Source organism: Garra rufa, chromosome 11, assembly GCF_049309525.1.
Source record: "Garra rufa chromosome 11, GarRuf1.0, whole genome shotgun sequence".
In the NCBI taxonomy this organism is placed as follows: domain Eukaryota; kingdom Metazoa; phylum Chordata; class Actinopteri; order Cypriniformes; family Cyprinidae; genus Garra; species Garra rufa.
The window spans coordinates 48,152,625-48,170,420 of record NC_133371.1 but is presented as its reverse complement, the minus strand read 5'-3'; the positions used below and the strand labels follow the sequence as shown (position 1 = coordinate 48,170,420).

Genomic DNA, 17,796 nt, shown 5'->3' with positions numbered 1-17,796 from the left:
GTTCAATAATATTTTGTGATTATTATTTAGAATTTTGAGGGTTTTTTTTATACTATTTATACAACCTTTTTTTCCACTAGAATTACATTTTATTTGTATTCATTTGTTATCTTTCGATAAATGCAACATTTCACATTAAAATTGCTTGATTGCTGAACACTTTTTTCCCAGCACAACGGCTGATTTGTAGCTTGTACCAACAAAAGATTCTCTGAATTATTGCAGTTTTTCATATTTCCTATTAATTTCTTATGTTGGTAATTTTTGACCGTGAAGGAGCCAAGTGTGACTATTTTTTTAACCTTTTAACATATCCGAATCATGTCAGTGATTTTTTTGTGTGTTCACATAGCTACTGCAACAAAAGTCACCAAGTGTCATCTCTTTCTGATGAAGCTGTGATTTTTAAAATGTAAAAACATGCAATTTTACATACAAGAGGCCCAGCGGGTTAAAGGCCAAAAGAGGGTTTGTGCTGGCGCAAGCTGTTAGTAAATCCGCTCCTCAGTATTATATTAGTTACATATTAGTCAGTTATGCTAAAAAACGTGTCGGGTCAATAAGAATCTAAGAAAATGATGCAGAAACTGACTAATCAACATTATTGAGCCAACCCAAGGATTAGTCAGTTTTGAGAATGTGTAGTTTGGCACATCCCTTTTAGTAGAGTACAATAGAGTTTGTTATTATTAGTTTTAGAAACAGGAACTTAACAGGAACAGCCTTTAATACAGTATGTGCAAAACTATTTTCTTGATGTTAGGGTGTTCTTGTTCTTCATTTTGGCCAAAAATGTGAATGATTTATTTTTATTACATGCTACATGTGGCATCCTATCTGATTTATATATTCCATTATACTCTTTCAGGTAAAATGCTGTACTTTACCAAGTCTGAGAAGGGATTGTACAGGATACAGGATGACAAAATTGACAACATTTGGTCTCAGCCGACTCAAGCGGGTGAGGAATAACCCCTGAAATTCACTGAAATGACTCCATGTTTTCATAAAAATGATACTGTTGTGATTCTAAACAGTGTTGTTTTTTAATCTGCCACATTTAGAGCAAACATACCTGAAGCTGATTGCTGGTAAAGGCCAACACCGGGACAAAGTTTATTCCTTCTTCGCAGAGAAACACAAAAGTAAGGAAGGTGAATCTGAGCACTGGATTCCGCGAGTTTCTCAGAGCTGCATGGTGAGCAGAATCACACCATAAAACATATTAATTTGTTTGCATTTTACTGCAGTTTTAAATGCATAAGTCTTTAGATTTTGTTAATTGATGTGTAAAAAAGAAAGAAAGATCGCAATTAGTGATGCACCATAACCTTCCCTAATCTGATAATGATACTCCACCCAAAAATGACAACAGTCCTTATTTACTCCCCATCATGTCATTACAAACCTGTAGGAGTTTCTTTTCTGTGGAAAACAAAAGTTTTGAAAAGTCAATAGCATCCAGAATAAAAACAAAAAAAATCCAGAAAAACGCATTCCAAAAAAAGTTTTAAATTGATTTGCAAAACATTGGTTTGAATCAAGGTTATTATAGTTTTGCATTTTTAAATTCGCTTTATTTTAGTATCGTTTTAAAATTAGTTTTTATTAGTTTCAGTAATAATTGTTAGTTTTAGGTTTAGTTTTTTATTTTGTGAGCACATTTCTATTTAGATTGTATATAGTTTAGTTTCAGGTATATATATATATATATATATATATATATATATATATGATCACTTCCAGCACGCAGACCAAAGAAAGATTTAATCTTATGGCGCAAACATGTAGTGATACAAATAAAAGCATGCTGAGATTGATTGGTTGGTAAAAGTATACAAATATACAAGCAGTCAAGCATTTTTACTCCATAAATCGACACAAGTTGTGCTTACTTTATCATAGTGAAAAAAGCAACGCAAAAATAACGCAACAGAACATCACTTTTCATAAAAGTAACTAAGCAACGCAGTCAATAGCATCCAGAATAAAAACAAATCCAGAAAAACCCATTTCAGAAAAGTTATAAATTGATTTGAATTTTAATGAGTGAAATAAGTATTAGTTTGCATCAAGGTTATTATAGTTTTGCATTTTTTAATTTGTTCTATTTTAATATAATTTTGAAATTTGCAATAATATTTAGTTTAGTTTTTATTAGTTTCATTAATAATTTTGTTAGTTTTAGTTTAGGTTTTATTTTGTGAGCACATTTCGATTTAGATTGTATAGTTTAGTTTCAGTTTTACATTAAAAAGATCACTTCCAGAGCACAGACCAAAGAAAGACTTTAATTTAATTTAATTTTTAATTTTATTTTATGGGGCAAACATATGGGGACACAAATGAAAGCATGCTGAGATTGATTAGATGGTCAAAGTATACAAATATACAAGCGATCAAGCATTTTCACTCTATAAATCGACACAAGTTGTGCTTACTTTATCATAATTAAAAGTAAATGTGTATTAGCCTGTAATAATTAATTCAAAAATAAATGCAATTGGTTATATAAGATATTTTACCTTATTTAACAATCATAATACTGCCATCAAAAAAAAAAAAAAAAAAAAAAAAAAAAAATGCGTGGTTACTGCTATTTACATAATTTAGGTTTACTTCTGTTATTTTATTTATATTCAGGGTTAGAGTTTAAAAGTCCAGTGCACATTTATGTATGTCATATCTGATACATCTGTCAGTAAGCAGAACTAAATGCAGGGTGATATTTTTTGTGTTTTGCATGTCAGTCTTTAAACACAATAAGTGTGAATGTTTGAGTTTCCTCTGCGGCATTTCGCCTCCTTAAATGTGACAAATGTTATTCTTAGTAAATATGAAATGCACTTTTCCAGTCATATACACTCGTCACCTCCTTAAAAGTTTAAAGAGATATCAAATGCACTTGGCTATTGTGAGTTTATATCTCACATTGCATGATATAAAGTTGCAATTGAAAGATATAAACTCAGAATTCTGACTTTTTTCTCAAAATTGTAAGTTTATATCTCAGAATTCTGACTTTTTCTTAGAATTGCATGATATAAAGTCGTAATTGCAAGAAATAAAGTAACTGCAATTAAGATATAATCTCAGAATTCTGACCTTTTTCTCAAAATTGTAAGTTTATTTCTCAGAATTTGTACTTTTTTCAGAATTGCTTGATATAAAGTCGCAATTGCAAGATATACTGTAAAGTTGTAAATGCAAGACATAAATTCAGAATTCTGACCTTTTTCTCAAAATTGTAAGTTTATTTCTCAGAATTATGACTTCTTCTCCGAATTGCATGATATAAAGTCACAATTGCAAGATATAAAGTATCTGCAATTAAGATATAAACTCCGAATTCAGACTTTTTCTCAAAATTGTAAGTTTATATCTCAGAATTCGTACTTTTTTCAGAATTGCTTGATATAAAGTCGTAATTTCAAGATATAAAGTTGTAAATGCAAGATATAAACTCAGAATTCTGACTTTCTCAAATTTGTAAGTTTATATCTCCGAATTCGGACTTTTTTCTTGTGAGTTTCTAAGCTCAGGTGCTGATGACAGATGTCAAATGCAGGTTCTGGGAGTTCAGATGCTGTCGAAGCTCTGTAGAGATGCATTGAGACATTTTCTAGTAAACACCTCAGTTTTCCGCAATTATAAAAATATAGCTTTGTACACGATGACATATCAATAAAAGGCTTTTTTGCTTCATAGATCTACAGTACAAAATTAGGGTAGTGCTCTAGTTTCAATTTAGTTGACTGTATTATGTAATTTAAGAAAACTGAACCTGAAACATTTGCAGAACCTGAAACTGTAATTCTAATAAGTGTAAGAGCAAAAGATGTTTAGCAGAAACTTACTGTACAATGGAGGCAGACAGGAGTTTTCAGGCTCTAAACAGCACCATAAAAAAGTCCATATGACTCTTATCTGTTTCAGAACGACAAAGGCGGTTCTAAGAGTTATCTTCAGAGCAGCTGGACCTCCATGATTTACACCCGTCTGTTCTGTGGAAGAGGATATGAGTTCACTCAGATGATCGATGTGGCCACACTAGAAACAGAACACGATACCAAAATATATGCACTTTTCAGAAACTATTGGTAAGACAAAAGCATTTCATACTTTGATTACTTTTTCAAGTAACCAGAAAAGTAACATTTTTAACATACTTTTGAAAATAAGTAACAGTTAACTTACTTGCATGTATTGATTGACAGCTCTCATGTTGCCATGTTACGTTATATATTAAAAACAAACAAGCAAGCTCAGGCCAGATAAAAAAGTAACACAAAAGTAAAATGTCACTTTTCATAAAAGTAACTAAGTAACGCAATTAGTTACTTTTTTCGGGAGTAAAACAATGTTGTATTGCATTGTTACTTTTAAAAGTAACACTGAACTTTAACTACAGTGTTGCCTCTATAGATGATTTAAATCTGTAAATACCATTGAAAATTCAATATGTGTGTTTAAAAAAGGCTAATATTTTGAATTTGTCATCATATTAGTGTAAAGTGTAACATATCCTGTTGAATAGAGACACTATAGTCAGGGCAGTGTTAAAGTTAAAGTCCAGGAAACATCCGTCATTTGACCCAGTTCCACAAACGCTGATGAAATAAAGAGAGAATGTGCAGCTGTAGTCCTGAAGTGTGAAATTCTGTCTGTGTTTACAGGAACATGAGTGCTGTGTGTGTGTATAACATGACTAAAATCAGCACTATCTTCACTTCCTCTCAGTTCAACTCTACCAAAGTTCCTGCAAATCACCGGCCAGGAACGGTAAAAACTGTCACCGAAGCTAAAGCTGCATTTATTTTTTAAAAATATGGAAGGAAAAAACAGTAATATTGCAAAATGTTATTATAATCTAAAATAGTGGTTTTAAATTTGAATATACTTTAAAATAGAATTTATTTCTGTGATGCAAAGCTGAATTTTCATCAGCTGTTACTCCAGTCTTAAGTGTCACATGATCCTTCAGAAATCAGTCTAATATACTGATTTATTATTCGAAGAATATGTTGGAAACAGTTGTGCGGCCAAGTATTATTTTTTTGAAACCTGTGATTTTTTTTTCTTTGATGAATATCAAGTTAAAAATTCCTAACAATGTAAATCTATGCTATCACTAAATTTTTTTTTTAATTAATTTAACATCCTTGGTAAATAAAAGAATGAATTTCTTTCAAATAAAGGTGGGAATAAAAATTTACTTTAAATAAAAAAAATTCTAAACTTTTGAACAATAGTGTATATTGTTGGAAAACCATTCTACTTTAAATAAATGCTTTTCTTTTTAACTTTTTACTGATCAAAGAATCCTGAAAAAAAAGCAACAGGTTCCAAAAAATCTTTAAGCAGCACAACGGTTTTCAACATTGATAATAAAAGTAATAAATCAATATATTAGAATGATTTCTGAAGGATCATGTGACACTGAAGACTGGAGTAATGATTCTGAAAATTCAACTTTAATATAAAATTGTAACATATTAATAAAGAAAAACATTGTTTTACATTGTAATAATATTTCCAATATAATCCACAGAAAAGCCTCCTTTAAAAATGTATTGATCCCAGACTTTTGTTATGCATATATATACACACTTCAAAGAGAATGGGGAAGTGTGTCCAAACCTTTGACTGGTAGTGTGTATGTCATTATAGAGCTCAAAAGTGGCACCTTTCTTCAGCTGCAGGATATTTGTCATTGCCACTTTACTAAATTATTCATTCCAGAGTTCTGAGCCAAAAAAAAATAAAAAAATCTCCAGATGAATCACATTACAACACCTGATGTTGTCACAGACGATTAATGTTGTAATCAAAAAGACAAAGACTGTGTACTTAATGTTTTATGAGGAAACGAATGAACTAATCATGTCATAATCTGAATGATGTAATCCAGACTAATGCTTTTAATGCTCCATTGCTACTTAAACAGCATGAGCTTAAAGATTTTGAATGACGTTTTTACACCTAGAACCAACTACAATCTGTATTTACAATAATCGTTCCCATTTGTTTTAACAAAGTGCTTGTTCTTTTAGTGTGTGGATGACAGTACTAGTCTCAGCAGTGAAGTGCTGGCGTTTATGAAGGAGCGTCCAGAGATGATGGATTGGGTGATGCCAGAGAACGGCCCGCTGCTATTTCGACATCGGCATTACACTCACATCCAGGTGGACCGAGTACGAGGCCACACCGTCCTGCTTTTGTCTCTAGGTATGTGAATCTGTCACTGGGAAAACATATGGAATTAAAGGATTTGGTTTCATGCAGGATTCCACTTAATTCTGAGGCCTAAACTGGATTTAACCCCTTAACTGTCAAGTTTACTTCACCATTTAAATCCTAATCTAATCTTGACAAACTATATATATCGTTGGAAAGGTCTAAGGCTCCTAAATAGATATTTGACATTTTGTGTCACAAATTATGTAGGAAAAATAATAGATTAAATTATGACAAGAGTGCACCTCAAAAACTACTTCATAACAGGAGTTCTGACCTTCGTCACAATTCATTGCCTTTTTCCTTATCACACTTTAGAAATCATAAGAAATGATATCAAAATTTCAAAATTCATGCTTTGAAAGCCATTTTAAAATCAGAGATTGCATTAACATGGAAAATGTACATTAAAGTCATATTACAAAATGTTTGTGATCATGAATTATAAAAAAATAAGTTTCAATTCTTCATTTTCACATCTCTGTTAAAACATGGGAGTGACAGTTAAGAGGTTAAACCACCAAGGCCAAGCTTGATTGGCCACTGCGGTTTTTTTTAATAGTTTTTATGCAAGTTTACAATTTTCAAAAAGTTCCTATGAATATTAGTTTGAATATATAGTCTCTAATGCTCAGCAAAGTTTCATTTATTTGATCAAAAATACTGACAAAACTATTAATATTATGAAATATTATTGCAATTCAAATAACAGTTTTTTTATTTTAATATACTTTAAATTATAATTTATTTTTGTGATGCAAAGCTGAATTTTCAGCATCATTACTGCAGTCTTCAGTGTCACATGATCCTTCAGAAATCATTCTAATGTGCTGATCAGCTGCATTTATTTGATCAAAAATACAGTAAATATTTGAAATATTTTTACTATTTAAAATAACTGCTTTCTATTTGAATATATTTTAAAATGTAATTTATTCCTGTGATTTTAAACCTGAATTTTCAGCATCATTACTGCAGTCTTCAGTGTCACATGATCCTTCAGAAATCATTCTAATATATTGATTTGTTACTTTTATTATCAATGTTAAAAACTGTTGTGCTGCTTAATACTATTTTGTAACCTGTGATTTTGTTTCAGGATTCTTAGATGAATAACAAGTTAAAAAGAACAGCATTTATTCAAAATATAAATATTTTCTAACAATATAAGTCTTTACTATTACTTTTTAACTAATTTAACACATCCTTGCTGAATAAAAGTATTTATTGGGGGTGTTTTTTGTTACAAAAGTTTTCTATTTTAAATAAATGCTGTTCTTTTTAACGTTTTATTTATTAAAGAATCATGAAAAAAGTATTAGATTCCAAAAAAAAATATTAAGCAGCATATTATAATGATTTCTGGGGGATCATGTGACACTGAAAACTGGAGTAATTATGCTGACAATTCAGCTTTGCATCACTGAAATAAATTATATTTTCAAGAATATTAATATAGAAAACCACTATTTTAATTGCAACAATATTTCACAATATTACAGCTTTTTCTGTATTTTAATCAAATAAGGCCTTGATGAGCAGACAAGTCTTTAATAAGCATTAAAAATTGTTCTGATCCCAAACTTTTGAGCAGCAGTGTATACATTATAATGTATTTATTGATATAATACATTCAATTAAATGAAAATGGATCACAAAGCAGTTAAGTTGTTGAAATGTGCATGTGTCATTTATTATTCTCGTCAAACATCCTGTTTCATTCCGCAGTACGTCACATAACAATGGGTTGTAAATGCAGCTTCATGTTTCAACTTCTCTTATCAGTTTCTCATTTAGAAACAGGAAATGACAGGTACATATAAATGCTAAACAAAGGTAATGATTCATTAATTATATTGCATAAGGTTAAATAAATGATAACAATGCAGGAGTGTAGTGGGAGTTATCAGAGATGCACAATCTAATAGTTTCAAACCCTAGTGAGCTGTCTAAGTAGGTGTTATTATTAGGCATCATAGACACGAAGGTTGTTCTGAACAGTAGTTAGCTAAATTATGCTTCCTTATATATGTCTAGAGACTTAGTGTCAAATTTGCACAATGCATTGTGAAGTGCTAAATGAAAATTATGCATTTTAGTATTTGTAAACGCAACGTGACTTTATCTGAATAAAATGTAAGCATTAGTCAGGTATCTTGAATGCTTAACCTGTTTAATCCTAAAATATTCTGACATGAAAATATCCAAATGATGTCATTAGTAACCTTTTGAAATAATCAATAATAATTTTTTGATTTTTTTTTGGAAAAGTGTGTGAAAAGTTGTGTTTTATAGTCTGTTCTGAAGTCAAAATTATATATATCATTTATATATAATTAAATATTTATATATATTTTATATATAATTATATATTTTAGCCCAGCTATTTAATCTGTCTGATCACATTCTAGGGTTACTATTATGCATACAAAAAAAAAAAAAAAAAAAAAACTTTGATAAGAATACTGAGATGGACAAAAAAAAAGCATTAATGTATTTCAAAATTGTTACTTTATTGTAACATATAACATTGTTCTGTTAGTGCTTCCTGTAGTGCAACATCAATATTGTAACTTATTTGTAACATTTGAACTTTTGATTTAGTGCAATATTTCGTTATTGCAACACTTGAGTGCAATCTTCACTAACAGCTGCATTGGATTTATATTGTAAACCTAAGTTCACTGTCCAGTAACCTCAGTTATCCCACCAACATGTTTAGATGTGAATTTATATATTAATACTAGACACCTTAGAGATAATGTTTACCAAAAATCATTATGTTAACACACTTTACTAGCCTTATGTTTTGGAGCTTTGATGCAACCATCGTTGTCTTATAGTGCAAACAGGAAATAAACAGCTCTGATCATGTGACAATTTGAACAAAACAGCGTCTTCACTGTAATAGTTAAACATGCTTCTTATTAAAACTACAAAAGTCATTTATTCAAGAGCAGTGAGTGATTTTTCTCTTTGTATTTTCATGTTTCATTAATATTAAGCACAGAGATGGCAGAAGGAACATTATTTGTTGTCTATGATCATTTAAGACATAACTGACAAGGGTTTACATGAATAATCACCAAACGCCTCATTTTGAAATATTTTTTGGACCGTTTATGCGCGCAACTTGAGCTAAAAGATAACTTCACATGTCTGTATTCTGCTCCGTCTCTGAGCGCAAACACAGAACAGCGCAAGTTCTTTCTCGCTTTTAAAAATACATCAAAGAAACATTAATAAATCAAGCATGAACAATTTATGAAAGTCATGTTACATGATATTGCTAATTTGCATGTGAAATTAGGCTTTTATGGAGGACTGAAATCGCACCACTGGTAAGGGGGTGGAATGGGGCACAATAATCGTTTCATTTCCATTACTGCATTTTAATGATTGTTTCAAGCGGAAATCGAAATTGAATTTTGATTAATTGCACAGCCCTAGTAAGTGTCTTAATCTAAAGTAGATCAGTTTGTATGATACGCGTGTGACAGCATGCTCTCTTATTAAGTAGTTCCCCATTGTCCTGTTGTGATATTTTCTCACAGAAAGCGGAGGGATTCATAAAGTGCTGGAAGAGCCCGTTGAACAGCCGGTTTTTGTGATTGCGGAGTATCTGCCATTTCCACGAGGGACGCACATCACCAGCATGCTGCTGGACGCTTCAGAGGTACGACGCTAAAATTTATGACATGCTTTTTGAGTACTAACATTTTAATTTAACCATTATAACCAGAAAATATAAAACAGAAAAAAAAAATGCATTTCATCTGGTCCTAAAGTAGCGAAATCAATAATATCAAAAGCACTGACACCAATCTCAAACAGTAGAGCATGCTGCTAGCAACACCAAGGTCATGGGTTCAATTCCCAGGGAATGCATAATCTAATCAAACGCCTATTTTGAATGCAAAGCAAGCCGCTTTGGATAAAAGCATCTGCCAAATGCAAAATTATAAATGCTATTCAATCTAATTAGAGGTTTCGGGGTTTGTACAGATACTGTAAAATGAAAATCCAGGACTTTCAAAAGACTTTAAAGGAGCAGTTCACTTTCAGAACAAAAATGTACAGATAATGTACTCAGCCTCGTCATCCAAGATGTTCATGTCTTTCGTAAGGAAATTATGTTTTTTGAGGAAAACATTTCCAGATTTCTCTCCATATAATGGACTTCTAAAATTCAAAACTTTACACTTCTACACCTACTTTACACTTTCAAGCTGTCTTGACAAACGTTTATCTAGTTAACTTCGTTGTTTAGAATCTTTGATTGCTCTTCATGTTCTCAGCTGGTGGACTCATTCTCCTGTGTTTGATTTCTCAGAAGCGTCTGTATGTGAGTTCCAGTAACGAGGTCGCTCAGATTGACCTGCAGAAGTGTAAAGTGTATGGAGATGAGTGTGACGAGTGCAGATTATCTCGAGACCCCTACTGCGGTTGGGAGGGTTTCCGGTGCAGCTCCACAGCAAAGTAAGACCTCGTTGCACACACATCTGCTTCCTTCCTGATTATATATGTTCAAAGCCACTGTTGCTAAAGCTCATCCACATCGTAGTTCTTAAAAAGACTGAAAGAGTTGTGCAATGACGCTGGGGTGTTTTGGGTGATTAAAAGGTGGTTTCATGTTGGTTTGAGTCTCTGAGATCAACAGAATGAGTTACACACTGAAGTTTCATACATGCCGTTTGAGGTTTCAATCATTATGAGCACTAGTAATAGTGATACTTGACTTGCAGATTGTGCATTGAAGCCTGTTTCTGCCACTGAAAAAAAAAAGATAATTGCGACTTATCCCACAATTCAGACTTATTTCCCCTCAGTATTGCGTAATAAACTCGCAATTGTGAGAAAATTTCAGAATTGTTAGATAAAAAGTTATAAAGTCAGAATTGTGAGATATAAACTAGCAATTTTGTGAACATATCAAGTCTTTTTTTCTCCTCAAAACGGGACTTTAGAACTCACAATTGCTAGTTTATATCTCACAATTCTGAGAAAAAAAGTGAGAACTGCAAGTTTATATGATGCAATTCCGAGAAATTAAGTCTTTATTGTGTGATATAAACTCAGAATTGCAGGATATAATCTCACAATTGTGAGAAAAAGGTCAGAATTGTGAGATACAAACTTGTTTCTTTTTCTACTCAAAACTGGAGTTTATATCTGACAATTCTGAGAAAAAAAATCAGAAATGCGAGTTTATATGATGCAATTCTAAGAAATTAAGTCTGTATTAGTGTTTCGGCGATATGCTCAATTTTCATATCGTCCTATCGTCAGCCTGTGAGATCGCAGATACACGATACTATCGTGCTAATTTACTTAATATGTAAGAAATTCCTTATTCGTTTTGTGAGGGTAGTGATGTGACTTGTGACACAGTTGTGCGTGAACAGAGCGCTGACGGTAGTTCTTTCGGAGAAGTTCAAGTTTACTTTCGGTTTCATTCTCTGCTATCTTCAGTGAGCGGTAAATGTGTGCGCGTGAATGTAAATGAATGTATCTTTCTTTACCCGTCATATTGCGGTAATGTTACCGCTGTATGTCTGATTTTTATCATCAGTTCATGTTGAGTTCAGTTCATATTAAATGTGGGGAAGCCTTTTTGACGCATAATAATAATAATAATAGTCTTACTATCATCAAAAGCATCAGCAACAGGCGATATCTCTGACTATCGTCGATACACGATACTATTGTCTATTGGCACAACCCTAGTCTGTATTATGTGATATAAACTCGCAATTGCTAGTTATAAAATCAGAAATGCAAGATATAAAGTCAGAATTGCAGGATATAAACTCACAATTGTGAGAAAAAGTCAGAATTGCGTTTATGAAAGTCACAATTGCGTGATAGAAACTTGCAGTTGTAAAAAAAAAAAAAAAAAAAAAAAAATCAGAATTGCAGGATATAATCTCACAATTGCGAGAAAAAAAGTCAGAATTGTCTAATATAAACTCACAATTCTGTGAACATCAGTCTTTTTTCCCTTCAGAACCGGACTTTCTAACTCACAATTGCAAGTATATATCTCACAATTCTGAGAAAAAAGTCAGAATTGAGAGTTTATGACGCAATTTTGAGAAATTAAGTCAGTGTTGCGTGATATAAACTCACAATTGCGAGAAAAAGTCAGAATTGTGAGATAAAAAGTCGTAGTTGCGAGTTATAAAATCAGAATTGTGAGATATAATGTCAGAATTGCAGGAAATAATCTCACAATTGCAAGAAAAAAAAAGTCAGTTTATATGATGCAATTCTAAGAAATAAATGCAGTATTGTGTGATATAAACTTGCAATTGCAAGAAAAAGTCAGAATTGCAAGTTTATATGATGCAATTCTGAGATAAATCAGAATTTTGTGATATAAATGAGCAATTCTGTAAACATATTGGTCTTTTTTTCCCTTCAGAAACGGACTTTGAAACTCGCAATTGCAAGTTTATATCTCACCCCCCTCCCCTATTTCTTATTCAGTGGCAGAAATGGATTTAGGTACCTGCACACATAAATGAGACTGAATCATTCTGAAACCTCAACCACTTTTTCTTGCAAAAAAAAAAAAAGTACCTGCTCGACCACATGAAGCCCACTTTAGTAGATTTACTCATTTCCTTATTTTCTACCACTGAAACATCCCCCGCCTACACAGAAACACACGCAAATAAAAAAAAAAAAACCCACATGATTCACCAGAAAATACATTTATCAATATTGTATGGAACCTCATTTACATATCCTCTTTTTCACAGAAAACCAGCCACGGATATCAAAGACTGCAGCAGTAAGTTTGGCTCTGTCTTTGTTGTTGGGTGTGTATTTATTGGTGGTTTTCACACTGGGAATGTCTGTTCTGATCCAGATCTGATTGTGATTGTTCCTGAACTACATTTTATTTCCTGAACGAGGTGGGGCGGAATTAAATGTTATTGCAAATTGCACCACAGTTTCATTACAAGCAAACTCAGACCAGCCGCAGAAAGTTTCAGGTTTGTGTTTGTGGTCTGCATGTCACACAAACTCCATCTCTGCAACTATTTTTAAAAGTGAAAGTCATAATTTAAAAATATGTATACTTTTTTTTATAAAGCAATTAATAATTACTATATTGTAGGGATGGCTTGATACCACAATTTTGACTTCTAGGGTACTAGGATCTAATACCTTGGTATCGATACCAAATCGATACCATAGGTAAAAAAAAAAAAAAAAAAAAAGGAAACAGGCAAATATAGGTGAATTGAAAACTCTATGAACAACTGTGCAAATAAATTGTTACAAAAAAATAATAAAAACTACCATTTTGATTTTAGAAGAAACAAAACTGAAGAGATCTAATTAAAATAAAGTAATCTCTTAATATATGTGACCCTGGACCACAAAACCAGTCTTAAGTCGCTGGGGTATATTTGTAGCAATAGCCAAAAATACATAGTATGGGTCAAAATTATTGATTTTTCTTTTATGCCAAAAATCATTAGGAAATTAAGTAAAGATCATGTTCCATGAGGATTTTTTATAAAATTCCTACTATAAATATATCAAAATGTATTTTTTTTATTAGTAATATGCATTGTTAAGAACTTAATTTGGACAACTTTAAAGGTGATTTTCTCAGCATTTAGATTTTTTTTGCTCCCTCAGATTCCAGATTTTCAAATAGATGTATCTTGGCCAAATATTGTCCTATCCTAACAAACCATACATCAATAGAAAGCTTATTTATTCAGCTTTCATATGATATACACTTCAGTTTTGTAAAATTTAACCTTATGGCTGGTTTTGTGGTCCAGGGTCACATATTTTCTCACACACACACACACACACACACATACATACATACATATACACACGCACACACACACGCACACACACACACACACACACACACACACACACACACACACACACACACACACACACACACACACACACACACACACACACACACACACACACACACACACACACACACACACACACACACACACACACACATTAGGGCTGTGCAATATGGACAAAATAATCATATTGCGATTTTTTGAACAAATATTGCGATTGCGATTTTATTTGCGATTTTTTTTATTTTTTTTTTGCTTTTTCAAACAAGCTACATACATACATTCTAAATGTATTCAGTGCACAAGAAGTGCATAACAAAACATTTCACCATGAAATAACAGTATTAAGTTTAATAAAAAAAAAAACTGTAGTAAAATTGTCTTTAAAACAGACAACATAAAATAAATAAGCCATTTTACTTTTTTTCCCCCCGGTACTTTAGCCTACTTTGTGCAATAACGAATACATTCATTTCAGTGGAAAAATAAGTCCAAAACTCTCTATTTTAACATTTTGAGGGTTCTAAAATCTTTTGCTTTTTTTTGCTTTTTTTTTTGAAATTCTTATGTGTTTTAATTTTTCTGATAATGAAAAAGCATAAACATTTATTTTTAATCAAATGAAAAATAAACCCTTTTCATTTTTGTCAAACAAACAGAAATTTACTGTTAAAATCAATGCGTGGAACAAAAATTATATTCAGTTTAAAATGTTTAAATAATAGTTAAGTGGTTAATCTTGTTGTAATATTTTTTTTATCATATATATTGTTTTATGTAAATTATTTAAATAGGAATATATAAACACCTACATTATACTGTACAATAGTAATACAGGACTAATATTGATCTGTTACATGTTAAACCGTACTTTTATTTTGACAGGTTGCAGTGAAGTTTCTGTGTGTATATGATGCTAGTTTTCTCAAATGAAACGGTAAAAGTGACACTCACAGCAGCTTTGGCGATTGAGTTTATCTGTTCATGTGAGATGCAAATGCCAAAAATTAGCAGGAGCGTCACGTGTGCTTCAGTCTGCATGTAGTAAAGAAATAAAACGCTCCCCACCATTCATACATACAGAAGCAAACGAAACATGCAGGATTCATATTAAAACGGTCTTTCTGCATTTCAGTTTTCACAGACACTAGTCCATATCGCGATTTGAATTAAGTGACAGACCAACTTTTGATTTATCAATCCAAAAATCGACGAATTTACGTGGCATTCCGCGCTATAGTAAATTGGGTTTTTATGAATGGAGTCCGCGATCCAGTCCGTGTTTTCTTGGAGGAGACATTGTAATCACGCGACCATGAAGAGACAGAAATGCCATGCCTTAGTGTAAATAAGATAAATAACATAAGGCAATTTAGTATGTTTAATAAAAGAACTATGTATAGACCTGTTCTATAGGAAAGATTACCTTAAATGACTTCTATTGTGATCTGGCGCTATATCGAAAATAAAATGAACTTGACGTTCAAGGGGGGCGGGGGGTGCCGTTGGGGAGATCGCAGCCTTGTGCGGTTTAGAAATCGCATGTGCTTAAATCGCGATTTTTTTGCGATTGCGATTAATTGCACAGCCCTAATATATGTGTGTGTGTATATGTGTGTGTGTGTGTGTGTGTGTGTGCGTGTGCGCGTGTGTGTATTTACATTTGTGTTAAATATATTCTGGAAAAATATTTCTGCTAGATATTCCTTAGAAATAGTAATTTATTTAGTACTGACTCTGAGGTCTTCTTATGGGTTTCCACCAAAATAAAATAAAAAAAATCAACATTCATAAATGTTAGTATTGTAATTTTACTTTTGTGCTGTAAAATAAAATAAAAAAGACAAAAATAATGATTACGACAGCTCTATTAATACATTTATTATAACATTCTCCTTTGCTCAGCATAAAAAAAAAAAAAAAAAAAAAAAAAAAGCAAGACAAAACTGTAAAAAGCACATTTTGGCTATTTCATTTATGCAGTGGTAAAAAAAAAAAAAAAAAGGGGGCAAAATACACGGGGGGAAAAAACAGGAAAAACAGTGTTCGGCAATTGGCCTTTGCCACAGTGTTTCATTTTGTTCAGCTTCAGCCATTTTCGTCTTGGTGCATCCCTAATTCAGTCGGTATTTTCCGTATCGCTGAAATCATAGGGCCCTACATTTATAATCAAAGAGCTTCATCTGCCATCTCAGATGAAATCTAGAAATCTAAATCTAGACATTAGTATTTTTGAAAGAAAGTGAAGGGTTTTACTCATTTACGTCAATCCAACAAACGCATCACATGCCTTTCTGTTCCACAGATATGCCTGCGGCCGCACCATCAAAGACTGAAATTGGTGACAAGGCATCAGTGCTCCAAATCCCACCATCATCTAAATACTTCCTGCTCTGCCCGATGACGTCAAACCACGCCACGTACCACTGGAAACACGGTGAGACGCGCAAGGAGTGCGCTCATTCTGATCGGGAGTGTCTGTATCTCTTTCACAGTATTAACAAGACTCACGAAGGGATGTACGAATGCATGTCTTCAGAGGAAGGCTATAACAGGATGGTCATCCGCTACGAGCTCAGCGTGAGCCGCTCAGACGCGCTTCGACTCACTCCTGCTCTCTTACTGCTGCTCACAGTTTCTCGTGTCCTGCTGCTGAACTTGTTCTTTTGAAAGTATTACTTCGGACACATATCCTATTTAATAATATTGACTGTTGTTATTAATTATTATGTCAGAATGTCAACCCTTAAAGACCTAGAACATTTTTGGGGCTTTTTTTTTTTCAGACCTATTCTAGCAGTCAGCATCAGTTGTCATATCATTATAAACATCTTGAACTTTATGTCTAGCTAATTTAAAATGACAACTTTTTTTTTTGTTTTCACTTAAAAAAAAATAAGTGAATTTCTAGAATTTTTTGAAAAAGCTAGCAACAATTGAAAAAACATGTATAGTAGACAAATAAATGCATAATTTAATAGACCATTTAAAAAAACAACAACTATTTATTAGACAATTAAAAAAATAATTTTATAAAAAAAAATTAGAGAAATTTTAGACCATTTTTACAAAGCAATTAAAAAAATTTGACAAATAAATGCATATTTTACTAGACATTTTTTTAGAAACCAATTTATTAAAAATTGAAGTAGGCAGAAATAAACTCATTTAAATAGACATAAAACTAATTTATAAAAAAAAAATTAGTAGACAAATTTTAGACCATATTTACAAACCAATTTATTAAAAATCTGTTGACAAAATTGAATTCATATTTTAATAGACAATTTTTGTAAACCAATTTATTAAAAATTTAAGTAGGCAAAAATAAACTCTTAAATATACCAAAAAAAAAAAAAAAACTAATTTATAAAAAAAATTTAGACAAATTTTGGACCATATTTACAAACCAAATTATTAAAAATTTTAGACCATTTTTACAAACCAATCTATTTAAAATCTGTTGACAAAAATGAATTCATATTTTAATAGACAATTTTTGGAAACCAATTTATTAAACATTTTAATAGACAAAAATAAATTAATATTTTAATAGACAACTTTTAGAAAGTAATTTATTAATTTTAGTCAACAAAATAAATGCATTTCAATAAACAATTTTTAGAAACTAATTAATTTTAGAAGACAAAAAAAATTCATATTTAAAAACAAAAACTAATTTACAAATCATTTTAATAGAATTTTT

At 31.7% G+C, this 17,796-nt stretch overlaps 1 protein-coding gene across 1 annotated transcript in view; it reads left to right on the top strand.

Annotated features, from left to right (window-relative positions):
• The window catches only part of LOC141345405 (semaphorin-7A-like), a 32,329-nt gene that overhangs the window by 3,674 nt on the left and 10,859 nt on the right, over positions 1 to 17,796 (top strand). Inside the window, exons 4-12 of the mRNA XM_073850256.1 lie at positions 869 to 961; positions 1,065 to 1,198; positions 3,937 to 4,100; positions 4,677 to 4,782; positions 6,054 to 6,228; positions 9,792 to 9,913; positions 10,571 to 10,716; positions 13,002 to 13,033; positions 16,396 to 16,670. Of these exons, the coding sequence (XP_073706357.1) occupies positions 869 to 961; positions 1,065 to 1,198; positions 3,937 to 4,100; positions 4,677 to 4,782; positions 6,054 to 6,228; positions 9,792 to 9,913; positions 10,571 to 10,716; positions 13,002 to 13,033; positions 16,396 to 16,670 (1,247 nt within the window). The remainder of the gene's footprint in view (positions 1 to 868; positions 962 to 1,064; positions 1,199 to 3,936; positions 4,101 to 4,676; positions 4,783 to 6,053; positions 6,229 to 9,791; positions 9,914 to 10,570; positions 10,717 to 13,001; positions 13,034 to 16,395; positions 16,671 to 17,796) is intronic.